The sequence below is a fragment of the Lolium rigidum genome, chromosome 3 (genome assembly GCF_022539505.1).
Source record: "Lolium rigidum isolate FL_2022 chromosome 3, APGP_CSIRO_Lrig_0.1, whole genome shotgun sequence".
Taxonomy (NCBI): Eukaryota; Viridiplantae; Streptophyta; class Magnoliopsida; order Poales; family Poaceae; genus Lolium; species Lolium rigidum.
The window spans coordinates 176,825,187-176,840,870 of record NC_061510.1 but is presented as its reverse complement, the minus strand read 5'-3'; the positions used below and the strand labels follow the sequence as shown (position 1 = coordinate 176,840,870).

The 15,684-nt window shown below is 45.3% G+C and overlaps 1 protein-coding gene across 1 annotated transcript; it reads right to left on the bottom strand.

The window, feature by feature from the left end:
- Positions 1-501: 501 nt before the first annotated feature.
- LOC124698706 (peroxidase 1-like) lies at positions 502-5,429 on the bottom strand. The gene is made up of 3 exons (XM_047231166.1): positions 5,159-5,429; positions 4,305-5,063; positions 502-519 (listed from the first exon to the last, which is right to left on the bottom strand). The coding sequence occupies exons 1-3, from the start codon at positions 5,369-5,371 to the stop codon at positions 502-504; spliced, it is 990 nt and encodes a 329-aa protein (XP_047087122.1). The 5' UTR covers positions 5,372-5,429.
- Positions 5,430-15,684: the final 10,255 nt, after the last annotated feature.

The window sequence follows — 15,684 nt, the reverse complement described above, 5'->3', positions numbered from 1 at the left end:
ATGTGATCGATAATCCAATATTTCTCTCCCCATGCCCTTGACATTGCATCATTGAGAGCTTGCAAAGGGATGTTTCTTGGAGTACCTGATGAGCTTGCGACTTTCATCAGTAGTCTGAATGGGGAGATTTCTTCTGGTCTCTGAATCTCTTCCCCCTGATAACCAACCTCAATGCCTTCTGGGACTGTTATCTGCAAACTCCTCATGATAGCTGATAAGTCCAGTTCATCATCAGATGGATGATGTCTTGTTGGCAAGCTAAAAGGTGAATCTTCTTTATTCTTGTGCTTCATTTGGCCTGCAATGTTTCCTTGCAGCTTCCTCTCAACTCCTTCTCCTTCTTTGATGGTGACTTGTGCTAGCAATTCCCCTGTTTGCTGCAGCTCCTTACATCGCTCGGATTGGAGTCTCCGCTAGGTAATATCTTCTGGATTTTCCTGGCTACTAGGCAGATCTAGCGAGATCTCTCGGGAGGAGGCATGCGCCATGTCCGGAGGGACATTAGATGGAGGATGGCGACTAGAATCTGGTGGGGGGAGGGAACTCCATGAAGGAGAAAGGTGGAGGGAGAGGCTAAGGCGGAGATGAAGGTCACCGGAGGTGCGCTAATTGGCGGTGACGGATGATTGAAAGGCATTTCATGAAGCGGAATCGAGCCAAGAAGAATTGGTTATGTGCCTTAAAGCTTGATATGTGGAAGGCTTATGACCGCTTGGAGTGGTCGTATCTAGAAGCCATCATGATCAAGCTAGGTTTTCACCGGAGGTGGGTACAAATGGTGATGCGTCTCGTCCCTACGGTTTCCTTCCGGGTTCTGTTTAATGGAGGTAAATTGGACACATTTATACCCTCTCGAGGGGTTCTGCAGGGTGATCCCATCTCTCCCTATTTGTTCTTGTTAGCAGTAGAGGGTCTCTCGTGCCTCTTAAACACAGTTTTTCATCGGAGCTCCATGGACTAAAGATAGCCCCGACGGCTCTGGTTGTCAGTCATCTCCTTTTTGCGTATGATAGCATGTTGCTACTTAAGGCAGAGCGGGAAGTTGCGGAGAAAGTACAAGAAGTTCTAGACTTGTACTGTATGGCTTCAGGCCAATAGATAAACCGGGATAAATCTTCTGTTTTTTTCAGCAAGAGATGCCCGGAAAGTATCAAGGAAGAGTACCTGGGCACATGCCCACAGATGTGGGAATAGCCAAGATTGGGGCCTTCAAATATTTGAAGGATAGGATATGGAGCAGGATACAAGGGTGGCTCGAAAAACTCCTGTTGGTAGGGGAAAGACATTCTGATCAAATCAATGGTGTAAGCTATTCCTATCTTCTCTATGGCATGTTTCAGATTGCCGAGAGGTTTATATCTCCATATTAATTCAATGCTTCGAAAGTTTTGGTGGGGAAGCAAGGATGGAGAGAGGAACCAAGTTGGGTCTCATGGAAGGAAATGTGTAATCCTGTGCACATGGGAGGGCTATGGTTTAGAGATATTAAATTGTTCAATTTAGCCCTTCTAGCAAGGCAGGGGTGGCGGCTACTGCAGAATCCGGAGGTGTTGAGCGCAAGAATTCTGAAAGCAAAATATTACCCAAACACTGACATGCCTTAGTCTACGCTTGGGTTGGCTCCATTGCAGGTGTGGCGCGTGATACAAGATGGACTGGCGGTGTTGAAGCAGGGTCTGATCAAACGGATTGTTACTGGAGAACTTACGGACCCAGTAAATGATCAATGGATCCCGATGGCAGGGATGTTGCGGCCTATGGCGTGTCTGGTCGGGGAGCCACCTTGCCGAGTATCGGAGCTCATTGACGCAATGTCTGCGGCCTGGAACGAGGTAAAATTGAGGCAATGTTTCTTACCAAAGGATCTAGAGGCCATTCCCGAGATCCCTTTGAGCAACAGGCGACAAGATGAATTTTGGTTGTGGCATTTTGATAGAAAGGGAGTTTTTACTGTGCGTTCAGCGTACAACATGCTGATTGCAATGAGGGACAAAAGAGAATCACGTTTGGATTATAGACCATCCGGCTCTAATGAAGCACAAATTCAAAAGGAATGGAGCTCACTTTGGCACACGCGGGTGCCCTCCAAGGTGAAGGTTTTCCTGTGGCGTCTCGCCAAGCAGTCGATCCCAACTAACGAGGAAAGGCAGCGGAGCCATATGATGAAGAGGAGTTCATGTCTGTTGTATGGTGCACATGATGCGTGGCGACACGCGCTGCTAGACTGTACTATGACCAGATGTGTCTGGGCATTGGTTGATGAGGAGATCACTGAGCACATGACACTCACGGCTAATGGTGATGCGCGTGCATGGTTGGCGACTATGATCTCTACACTGAAGAACGACGATCAAGTCAAGCTTTTTGTCACTCTGTGGGCGATATGGCATGCGCGTCGGAAAGCTATACATGAACAGGTGTACCAAAGCCCTTTTTCGCTGCATTTCTTTGTGGAGAATTTCATCGTTGATCTCAGGCATGGCAAAGAACAAGTGAAGAGGAACTGGGCAGTATCGACTGTCCAGATGTCCTCAAGCTGGATTCTCCACCACCTGGTGTGATCAAGATCAATGTGGATACTGCTGTCGGAAAAAACACGGGGCGAGGAAAGGTGGTGGCGGTAGCAAGGAGTGACAGAGGAACCTACCGGGGAGCATCTATGTTGGTCTTCCTGGGATGCATGGAGGCGGAAACTCTTGAAGCGTTGGTATGCAGGGAAGCAGTAGCACTGGCGAAAGACCTTCATGCGAGTTGTATAAGGGTGGCGAGTGATTGCAGGAATGTGATCAAGAGCATAGAGGAGGGAAGGATGGGGAGCTATGCCCATATCGTTCGAGAGATTGTCGAAGCGCGAGCTGATTTCGCCGAGCTCCAGTTCTGCTTTGAGGGACGACAGACTAATAAAGAAGCTCACAACTTGGCGATGAGTGTAGTTTACAATAGCCAGGGTAGAAGTGTTTGGTTTTTAAATCCGCCCGAGGGATGTTGTATTCCTATAACTATCGATGTTTAATGAAGGGCGTTAATTCTCAAAAAATAAGTGTCGAATAGGGAAACCCAAAGATTTAACCACTCTCGTTTCGATTGGTGAGATGGCCGACAAGAATATTTACTTGCAAATTTCCACGATCATAGGAAAACTATAATTATCATCCGGCTGATGCATCAGCCGGTCCTCTTACTCGCGTCTCATGTGCTTGTGCTGGTCCATCCCGTGTACCTCTCTCGTTGCCGTCCGCCGTCGCTGCTCCTGTTGTACCACCATGCACTCCCGTCGGCGCTTTGGCTACCGCATCCCCGCCGGACTAATAGATCCCGCCTCCGATGAGAGCTCGCTCCCTGGCCATTGAGTCTTTGCCGCCACTGCACGCCGCCGCCTCCGCGAGCTCCTACCTCGACCGCCGCCGCGTCCCTGCTGGACCAGTGGTTCCCGCCGCGGCGAACGATCTCCCCAGCCTTCGCGTTCCTGCCGCCACTGCACGCTCCTGCCTCCGCGAGCGTGCCGCTGCCACGCGCACCGGCCTCCCACCGCCGCCGCTACGAGCGAGCTCCCCATCCATTGCGTCCATGTTGCCACTGCACGCTCCCTCCTCCGCGAGCGGCCGCCGCCACACGCACCGGCCTCCCACCGCCGCCGCAGCAGTTCCCCCCACGCACTGCCCCTACTCCTCCTCTCGCTGGCTTCCGCTCCTTCGCCTGCAGCAGATTCGGTGCCGGCGACTTCAATTCGGACATGGTGGTGTCCCCGTGGATATGGTACAAAGAAATTTGCACCAATGTTATTGTGTGATGTTGGATATTTTAGACTAAAATGTTGGATGCATCGCAGAGAAATGTTCTATAACAATGCTATTTTTTTTGAAAATGTTACGTAGGCAGAGAAAAATGTTACTTTCGGGATTTTTTTTGTACCATTTTCCGCGACTAAATAAAAAATGTTGGAGAACGATGTTACATACTACAATTAAAAAATTACACCCGAACATTTTTTGTATCACGACGAACGCGCGAAATTCGTTCGCTTGACTCGATCGGACGGTTCGGAACGCGGCTGATGAGATGATGCCTAGCATTCGCCATGATCATATTGGACGCGTGCACCGTCGTGCAGTTACGAAGAAGCATTAAATCGTGCGTTTCGCTTTCGCCGCTAAACAGGAACCCCGGAATTGTAGTAGTATGTACCAGACGCGACATGCATGCAGATAAACCGGAAGAAACGCCCGCGTCTATTCAGAATCTGGCCATCTTCTTCACACAGCATATTGAGAGCTCAGGTGTTAATAGTAACTTTTGTTGACGACGTAGCACTTTTTCCTGATCTCTCCCTCCACTCCGGTGAGCACGCTAACGTTTCCCATCTTGGCCATGGACTCGGCGAAATCCCTGAAGAAGGCGTCATCGAACATTCCGGTGGCGACGCGCTGGACGTAGTCCCTGGTGGTGTCGTCGGTGAGCAGCGCGGCGTCGGAGCGGAAGAGGCCCCTCCGCTTGGCGACTTGGCGGTAGTAGCTGGTGTCGAAGGTCCTGTAGCTTCCGGGGTCCATCTCCGACAGCATGCTCCTGTCGTCCACGCTCTTGCACTTCATCCTCAGCTTCTCGGCGTACTCGCTGTCCAGCGACGGGTCGACGACGCCGCCGTTGCCGGCGGAGGCGTAGAGCCGGTCGGCGTACGACGGGCAGTGCGCCGTGCCGAGGGTGTGCGCGCCGGAGAGGACGACGAGGTCCTTGACGTCCAGCCCCTTGGAGGCGAAGATCTTGGAGAGCAGAGGGACGTCGCCGAAGGACGGAGGCAGCTCGTCGCTCGCCTCCGTGGCGCTGGACACCACGCCGTCTCTCCGTCCCAGCGCCACCTGCCAGGTGGGTCCCTTGGCCAGCACGACGGCGTCGCGAGCCATGAGGGCGAGGACGTCGGCGCAGGAGACGGTGCCTGGGCAGGCGGCCTCAAGCTTGGCCTTGACCCGCTCCACGGAGCCGAAGCCTCGCAGGCTCTTGTTAGGCTTGGCGTCCCTCTCTGCCGGATTGCCTGCCGTAGAGTCGAGGAGGACGGAGGCATCGCAACCCTGCAAAAATGCATTGATCAAATGGTAATTTATTACCACAGCTTCATGGCAATCATGCACGGAATGGTTCAACTGATCAGAACCGGCCTGCTTACCCTGACGAAGCAGTCGTGGAAGTGAAGCCTGAGCAGCGGGCCGGCGAGGCTGGGCGCGGCGGAGATGATCCTCACCATCTCCTCGCGGACGATCTCCTCCACCTTGGGGCATGTCCGGCTGTAAAACGCAGTGTCCAGCTGAGCCAACGCCGAGCCCAAGAGCACCAGCACGATGGCCACAGGAAGCAGCACACACGATGTATTCCTTTTCATCTTCTTCAGCTAGCGTACAATTGATCAACGCCTCTAATCTCCTTGTGTTGCTCTAACCTCTAAGTCAGGAAGAAAAGGGCACCGGTAGCGCTGATTGTAAGTGAGCATTGTAGTTAACAGTATTTATAGAGGTGCTCACATGATTGCATTCTACTAGTACTAGCTAGGTAGTCGTGTGCATACGGGAATTATGGCCGTCAGCCATGTTCTAACATCCATATCCAGCTCAGTATATGGATCACCTTCCAGCTGAATGAATGGATTCCTACGTTATGCATTGACGCGCGGCCTTAATCGAACAAGTCAATACAATCAACAGATAGACGGCGCCGATCGAGGCAAGCAAGTTCATGGCCGCGTACCGGTCCGCCGGTACCTAGCGGAAGAGAGAAGGCAATGATCCGCATAATCTGTTGTAACTCAAGGAACCACTCTACAATATGCAGCAACCCATGTGCGGCGCAAATCATTCGGCTGTACGTGGAGACGACGACAAACCCACCTTCTACGTACGCAGCCCCGGCAGCAGCTGCGTCGACATTGGCCTCTGGGCCTTCGCTCTCGTTAAGTTTTTTTTTCTTGCTGAGACCATCTCCAGCCAAACAAACTGTCGCCGTTTGTTTTGGTCTACGTGGAGAGTAGGACGAAGAAAGCCCAGCCCAGCTATATGACACAAATGGACTGACGTGGGCGCGACGATCCATTGGGCTGAAAAGGCATCGCCGCAGCCATAATGGAACACACACTTGAAGTGCGGCACTGGCATTGATGAGATCCAGGATATCATGAGAAGATACGGAATGGTCTAAAGATAAAAGAAAACATATGGGAAAGCATTTTCATGGTTACTTGAAAAGTGTAGGATCTTTCGGTATTGTACCGAAGTTGTATAAGGTTCTGGAGGGTACCATAGTGGGGTCCACCTGTCCCGGACGACCCACATGGACCGAAGGGGTTGTACATGCCCACATGTGACAGGCACACTAGCCTCCGGGGGCGCATGCAGCTGGAAGTTGATATGATCAAATTCATTGAAAATAGGGGGTTAACTTGGAGGGAAACTCTTTCCCCCTTTTTGGCCGACCCTAGGGCTTCGAGGAGGAGCCAAGGCAGTACCCCATGCCTATATAAGAGGGAGGGGAGGGGAGTGTGGATGCATTATATCATTCTTGGCCGTCCCTCTTCCCCTCTCTTCCTTCCTTCTCGTTCGTAGATGCTTAGGCGAGGCCTTGCCGTAATACCACCATACCTCCACCACCATGCCTTCATGCTCCCAGAAGCGACCTCATCTACTACTCCCTATCTCTTGTTGGATCAAGGGGAAGAAGTCTTCATCAAGTTGTACATATGCATAACTTGGATGCACCGCTCATTGCGGTGCTGATCGGATTGGATCGCGGAGAGAACAACTACATCAACCGCGTTATAAAACGCTTTCACTTAGTGATCTACAAGGGTATGCATATCTTGATCTATTTCTCCTTACTTGAATCTTCTTAGATTGGATCTCTGATCTTTGTTCTTCCTAGATTGGATCTTAGTTTTGTTCACATCTCATAGGATTTTTTTTGTTTTCTATGATGCCAATCCCATTAGTGCTATCAGAGCTAGTTCTATGCGTAGATGCTTTGTACGAGTAGAACAGTTTCAGTAGTGGTCATTGAACTTCTTGTTGTTACCCCACCGATGTTTACTGATTGGTTTTGCAGGATAGATGGAGGAAGCGTCCTAGACAAACTTTACTCGTTCATGTACGAGAGACCGGTTCTGCGCCTCACATGCAACTTTTATTGCATAAGCAATTGGCGGGTATCTATCTCTCCCTCTATAGTTGAAACAGTCTGCGCAAAGGGGGTACTTGTAGAACTTAATAAGAAACTTGCTATATCAATGTTGTGGTTTTTTACGCGTTGGAAGCCACGTAAAACTTGCAAACAATAAGGTAAGGTATCTAATTTGTTTTGCCAGGACATGTGATGTGGTATATTTGATGTATGAGATGCTTATGTTTAGTAATATTTGTCGTCGATGAGTATGTCAACCGACAGAAGGCATATGTTTGTCTTTAATATTTTATATGGTGTACGAGCCAATATTCAACGCCTTATAATTGTATTATTTAATCGCTATGAGTTAGCTATAGTTGTAGTTGGAACACATGGTGGAGGCAATCATGGCGGCGCCGAATGACCTAAGTGTGATGTGATGGAGATCATGCCAGTGCCTTGAAGATGGAGATCAAAGGCCCAAGAAAGACTATACCATGTCACACTATGGATTGCATGTGATGTTTATCCTTTTTATGCATATTATTTTGCATGATTGCGACAATAGCATTATAATATGAACCCCACACTAATATAAAGATAATCTTGTGTTCTCCCTCGTCATGTTGAAGCATCTCATGATCATTAGATGTTATAAACTCTATGTTTGCATAGAACGGGTGCAAACCAGTTTTACACATGCAAAAATACCAGGGTTAAATTTGGCGAGCTTAGCATGTAGAGACATGACCTCGGAACACAAGGAACCTAAAGGTTGAACATGAGTCATATGGATGATACGATCAAAATGGTTGTGTTCACGATTGGAACTACATCATCTCATGTGATGATCGGACTGGTGTAGTGAATTTGAATCGTGTGCCACTAAATAACTATGAGGGATATTGAATTTAGTGGAAGTTTATTATTATTTGATTACAAATTAAACTAATTATCCTGAACATAGTCTAAATTGTATTTGCATTAATCTTTGTATAATTGGCATTCGTTATCTATCTTGCGCTAGGCTTGTAATTGAGGTAGATGATACGTCTCCGACGTATCGATAATTTCTTATGTTCCATGCCACATTATTGATGATATCTACATGTTTTATGCACACTTTATGTCATATTTATGCGTTTTCCGGAACTAACCTATTGACGAGATGCCGAAGGGCCGTTCGTTGTTTTCTGCTGTTTTTGGTTCCGAAATCCTAGTAAGGAAATATTCTCGGAATCGGACGAAATCAACGCCCAGGCATCCTATTTTTCCACGAAGCTTCCGGAACACCCGAGAGCCGCGCGAGGAGGGCCCTGTGGGCCCCAGACGACAGGGTGGCGCGGCCCAGGCCTTGGCCGCGCCCCCCTAGTGTGTCGTCACCTCGTCGACCCTCCGACTCCACCTCTTCGCCTATATAAAGGTCCCTGACCTAAAAACCTCGACAGGTTCGACGAAACCAGAGAAAACCTTCCAGAGCCGCCGCCGTCGCGAAGCCAAGATCTGGGGGACAGGAGTCTATGTTCCGGCACGCCGCCGGGACGGGAAGTGCCCCGGAAGGCTCCTCCATCGACACCACCGCCATCTCCATCAACGCTGTTGTCTCCCATGAGGAGGGAGTAGTTCTCCATCGAGGCTCGGGGATGTACCGGTAGCTATGTGGTTCATCTCTCTCCTATGTACTTCAATACAATAATCTCATGAGCTGCCTTACATGATTGAGATTCATATGATGATGCTTGTAATCTAGATGTCATTATGCTAGTCAAGTGGGTTTTACTTATGTGATCTCCGGAGACTCCTTGTCCCACGTGTGTAAAGGTGACGAGTGTGTGCACCGTGTGGGTCTCTTAGGCTATATTTCACGGAATACTTATTCACCGTTATGAATGGCATAGTGAAGTGCTTATTTATATCCCTTTATGATTGCAATGTGTTTTGTATCACAATTTATCCGTGTGCTACTCTAGTGATGTTATTAAAGTAGTTTATTCCTCCTGCACGGTGTAATGGTGACGAGTGTGTGCATCCGTGTAGTACTTGGCGTGGGCTATGATTGTGATCTCTTGTAGATTATGAAGTTAACTATTGCTATGATGGTATTGATGTGATCTATGCCTCCTTTCGTAGTGTGAAGGTGACGAGTGTGCATGCTATGTTAGTACTTGGTTTGGTTATGTTGATCTGTCATGCACTCTAAGGTTATTTAAATATGAACATTGAATATTGTGGAGCTTGTTAACTCCGGCATTGAGGGTTCGTGTAATCCTACACAGTTAGTGGTGTTCATCATCCAACAAGAGGGTGTAGAGTCTAGCATCTATTTATTTATTCTGTTATGTGATCAATGTTGAGAGTGTCCACTAGTGAAAGTATGATCCCTAGGCCTTGTTCCTAAATATTGCTATCGCTGTTTGTTTACTGTTTTACTGCATCTATACTTCCTACAATATTACCACCATCAACTACACACCAATCCTGGACAGCAAAGCACTTTTCTGGTGTCGTTGCTACTGCTCGCATTTATTCATACCACCTGTATTTCACTATCTCTTCGCCGAACTAGTGCACCTATTAGGTGTGTTGGGGACACAAGAGACTTCTTGCTTTGTGGTTGCAGGGTTGCATGAGAGGGATATCTTTCACCTCTTCATCCCTGAGTTCGATAAACCTTGGGTGATCCACTTAAGGAAAACTTGCTGCTGTTCTAAAAACCTCTGCTCTTGGAGGCCCAACACTGTCTACAAGAATAGAAGCTCCCGTAGACATCAAGCTATTTTCTAGCGCCGTTGCCGGGGAGGAAAGGTAAAAGGCACTCATACTCTGGTCCCAGGTAAAAGTACTTTTCTGTTGCCGTTGTGTGTGTGCTCGAAGCTATTTCCTTTAGATCCTGCAATTGCATCTTTTTGTTTCTTGTTTACACTAGTTTGGCATAATGGACAACAATGAGCTTCTTATTCTATTTCCTGATTTAAGACATGGATGGTTTGATGCGAAAATTAAAAAACCTATGGAACCATATTTGCATGCTGGTAGTAATATTAGTATGAACGCTTTGAACACCATTGTTGCTAATGATATAGAAAGTTCTAAGTTTGGGGAAGCTGGTTTTCATGATCTTTTTAGTCCCCCAAGCATTGAGGAGAAAATTTACTTTGATGATACTTTGCCTCCCATATATGATGATTATAATGATAGTAGTCTTTTGTTACACTTTGTTATGGAGGATAAATTTGATTATGATTACAATATGCCTCCTATATTTGATGTTGAGAATAATAATGATAGCTACTTTGTTGAATTTGCTCCTACTACAATTAATAAGAATGACTATGCCTATGTGGAGAGTAATAATTTTATGCATGAGACTCATGATAAGAATGCTTTATGTGATAGTTATATTGTTGAGTTTGCTCATCATGCTACTGAAAGTTATTATGAGAGAGGAAAATATGGTTGTAGAAATTTTCATGTTACTAAAATGCCTCTCTATGTGCTGAAATTTTTGAAGCTACACTTGTTTTATCTTCCTATGCTTGTTACTTTGCTCTTCATGAACTTGTTTATTTACAAGATTCCTTTTCATAGGAAGCATGTTAGGCTTAAATGTGTTTTGAATTTGCCTCTTGATGCTCTCTTTTGCTTCAAATACTATCTCTTGCGAGTGCATCATTAAAACTGCTGAGCCCATCTTAATGGCTATAAAGAAAGAACTTCTTGGGAGATAACCCATGTGTTTATTTTGCTACAGTACTTTTATTTTGTATTTGAGTCTTGGAAGTTGTTTACTACTGTAGCAACCTCTCCTTATCTTATTTTATTGCATTGTTGTGCCAAGTAAAGTCTTTGATAGAAAGGTTGATACTAGATTTGGATTACTGCGCAGAAACAGATTTCTTTGCTGTCACGAATTTCAACCTGCCTCTCTGTAGGTAGCTCAGAAAAATATGCCAATTTACGTGTGTGATCCTCAGATATGTACGCAACTTCCATTCAATTTGGGCATTTTCATTTGAGCAAGTCTGGTGCCTCAATAAAATCCATCTTTACGGACTGTTCTGTTTTGACAGATTCTGCCTTTTATTTCGCATTGCCTCTTTTGCTATGGTGGATGAATTTCTTTGTTCCATTAATGTTCAGTAGCTTTATGCAATGTCCAGAAGTGTTAAGAATGATTGTGTCACCTCTGAACATGTTTATTTTTATTGTGCACTAACCCTCTAATGAGTTGTTTCGAGTTTGGTGTGGAGGAAGTTTTCAAGGGTCAAGAGAGGAGGATGATATACTATGATCAAGAAGAGTGAAGTGTCTAAGCTTGGGGATGCCCCGGTGGTTCACCCCTGCATATTTTAAGAAGACTCAAGCGTCTAAGCTTGGGGATGCCCAAGGCATCCCCTTCTTCATCGACAAATTATCAGGTTCCTTCTCTTGAAACTATATTTTTATTCGGCCACATCTTATGTACTTTACTTGGAGCGTCTCGTGTGCTTTTGTTTTTGTTTGAATAAATGCTTGTGTGGGAGAGAGACACGCTCCGCTGGTTCATATGAACACATGTGTTCTTAGCTTTTAATGTTCATGGCGAAGGTTGAAACTGCTTCGTTAGTTGTTATATGGTTGGAAACGGAAAATGCTACATGTAGTAAATGGTTTAATGTCTTGAATAATGTGATACTTGGCAATTGTTGTGCTCATGTTTAAGCTCTTGCATCATATACTTTGCACCCATTAATGAAGAAACACCTAGAGCTTGCTAATTTGGTTTGCATATTTGGTCTCTCTAAAGTCTAGATAATTTCTAGTATTGAGTTTTGCACAACAAGGAAGACGGTGTAGAGTCTTATAATGTTTACAATATGTCTTTTATGTGAGTTTTGCTGCACCGGTTCATCCTTGTGTTTGTTTCAAATAACCTTGCTAGCCTAAGCCTTGTATCGAGAGGGAATACTTCTCATGCATCCAAAATCCTTGAGCCAACCACTATGCCATTTGTGTCCACCATACCTACCTACTACATGGTATTTCTCCGCCATTCCAAAGTAAATTGCTTGAGTGCTACCTTTAAATAATTCAAAATTTACCACCTCTGATTTGTGTCAATGTTTTATAGCTCATGAGGAAGTATGTGGTGTTTTATCTTTCGATCTTGTCATTTACTTCTGACAGACTTTCACAATGGACTAGTGGCTTCATCCGCTTATCCAATAATTTTGCAAAAAGAGCTGGCAATGGGGTTCCCAGCCCCGATTAATTAACTTGCATTAATAATTCTCTTCACATATTTTGCTCTGATTCATCAGTAAGCAACTTAATTTTGCAAATAGACACTCCTTCATGGTATGTGATTGTTGGAAGGCACCCGAGGATTCGGTTAGCCATGGCTTGTGTAAGCAAAAGGTTGGGAGGTGTGTCATCCATAAATAATGAAACTAAAGTACATGTGTAAACAAAAGAGAAGAGGGATGATCTACCTTGTTGGTAGAGATAACGTCCTTCATGGGAGCCGCTCTTGAAAGTCCGGTTGATAAGGTAGTTAGAGTGCCCATTACCATTCGTTGACAACAACAAACACCTCTCAAAACTTTACTTTTATGCTCTCTTTATGTTTTCAAAAACCAAAGCTCTAGCACAAATATAGCAATCAATACTTCCCTCTGCGAAGGGCCTTTCTTTTACTTCTATGTTGAGTCAGTTCACCTATTTCTCTCCACCTCAAGAAGCAAACACTTGTGTGAACTGTGCATTGATTCCTACATACTTGCATATTTCACTTGTTATATTACTCTATGTTGACAATTATCCATGAGATATACATGTTACAAGTTGAAAGCAACCGCTGAAACTTAATCTTCTTTTGTGTTGCTTCAATACCCTTACTTTGATTTATTGCTTTAAGAGTTAACTCTTATGCAAGACTTATTGATGCTTGTCTTTAAGTACTATTCATGAAAAGTCTTTGCTTTATGATTCAGTTGTTTACTCATGTCATTACCATTGTTTTGATCGCTGCATTCATTACATATGTTTACAATAGTATGATCAAGGTTATGATGGCATGTCACTCCAGAAATTATCCGTGTTATCGTTTACTCGCTCGGGACGAGCGAGAACTAAGCTTGGGGATGCTGATACGTCTCCGACGTATCGATAATTTCTTATGTTCCATGCCACATTATTGATGATATCTACATGTTTTATGCACACTTTATGTCATATTTATGCGTTTTCCGGAACTAACCTATTGACGAGATGCCGAAGGGCCAGTTGCTGTTTTCTGCTGTTTTTGGTTCCAGAAATCCTAGTAAGGAAATATTCTCGGAATCGGACGAAATCAACGCCCAGCATCCTATTTTTCCACGAAGCTTCCAGAACACCCGAGAGCCGCCATAGGAGGGCCCTGTGGGCCCCAGACGACAGGGTGGCGCGGCCCAGGCCTTGGCCGCGCCCCCTAGTGTGTCGTCGCCTCGTCGACCCTCCGACTCCGCCTCTTCGCCTATATAAAGGTCCCTGACCTAAAAACCTCGACACGTTCGACGAAACCAGAGAAAACCTTCCAGAGCCGCCGCCATCGCGAAGCCAAGATCCGGGGGACAGGAGTCTCTGTTCCGGCACGCCGCCGGGACGGGGAAGTGCCCCCGGAAGGCTCCTCCATCGACACCACCGCCATCTCCATCAACGCTGATGTCTCCCATGAGGAGGGAGTAGTTCTCCATCGAGGCTCGGGGATGTACCGGTAGCTATGTGGTTCATCTCTCTCCTATGTACTTTAATACAATAATCTCATGAGCTGCCTTACATGATTGAGATTCATATGATGATGCTTGTAATCTAGATGTCATTATGCTAGTCAAGTGGGTTTTACTTATGTGATCTCCGGAGACTCCTTGTCCCACGTGTGTAAAGGTGACGAGTGTGTGCACCGTGTGGGTCTCTTAGGCTATATTTCACGGAATATTTATTCACTCTTATGAATGGCATAGTGAAGTGCTTATTTATATCCCTTTATGATTGCAATGTGTTTTGTATCACAATTTATCCGTGTGCTACTCTAGTGATGTTATTAAAGTAGTTTATTCCTCCCGCACGGTGTAATGGTGACGGTGTGTGCATCCGTGTAGTACTTGGCGTGGGCTATGATTGTGATCTCTTGTAGATTATGAAGTTAACTATTGCTATGATGGTATTGATGTGATCTATGCCTCCTTTCGTAGTGTGAAGGTGACGAGTGTGCATGCTATGTTAGTACTTGGTTTGGTTATGTTGATCTGTCATGCACTCTAAGGTTATTTAAATATGAACATTGAATATTGTGGAGCTTGTTAACTCCGGCATTGAGGGTTCGTGTAATCCTACACGAGTTAGTGGTGTTCATCATCCAACAAGAGGGTGTAGGGTCTAGCATCTATTTATTTATTCTATTATGTGATCAATGTTGAGAGTGTCCACTAGTGAAAGTATGATCCCTAGGCCTTGTTCCTAAATACTGCTATCGCTGTTTGTTTACTGTTTTACTGCATCTATACTTCCTACAATATTACCACCATCAACTACACACCAGTCCTGGACAGCAAAGCACTTTTCTGGTGCCGTTCCTACTGCTCGCATTTATTCATACCACCTGTATTTCACTATCTCTTCGCCGAACTAGTGCACCTATTAGGTGTGTTGGGGACACAAGAGACTTCTTGCTTTGTGGTTGCAGGGTTGCATGAGAGGGATATCTTTGACCTCTTTCTCCCTGAGTTCGATAAACCTTGGGTGATCCACTTAAGGGAAACTTGCTGCTGTTCTACAAACCTCTGCTCTTGGAGGCCCAACACTGTCTACAAGAACAGAAGCTCCCGTAGACATCAGTAGAGAAACAAATTGTTAAATCTTAAAATGACTTTACAGACTGGTACCTTATTTTAAGAAATGATCAAGTCCTATTGCAAACTTTTGGTCGCTCCAAATAGCTCCACGGAAGTGAAAATCAAAATAGCAATAGTTTCAATTAATGTCTAAAATCATGTTGTCTCCGTGAAATCCATTTTCAAATTTGTTTGAGAACTAGGGTGATCTAAGGGGTTGAAGAGTTTGTTTTATGAAATTAGCAATGTGTGAGATATATTTGATATCTATGACCTTCTTTTGTTATAAGATGATAGAGTATAATTTAGTGAGATTAAATAAACTCATTATTATATGGGAATGTATGAAGGTTGAAGATGCTAGGCTTCCTGATCCTCCATCTAGTTGGCACTAACATTATTCTTGTATATAATCCAAATGAGGCATAGTAGCTTCATCATGAAGTTTTCATGATGGAATGAACCTTAGCAGCGTCGGAGCTTGATAGAAAACGATGGGCGGGCAAAATACAAAACATGATTGTTAATTTGGGGGCAAAATGCCATATATATTTACTTCTAAGTTGTTCTAAAAAATCTTTCCGGTTTTGTGCAAAGCTGGGAGCGGTGCCCCCTGGCTTGCACTAAGCTCCGCTAGTGGACCTTAGTATGACTGAATCCTTCATCACACTAAAAGTCAACTAATAGTGAAATCTAG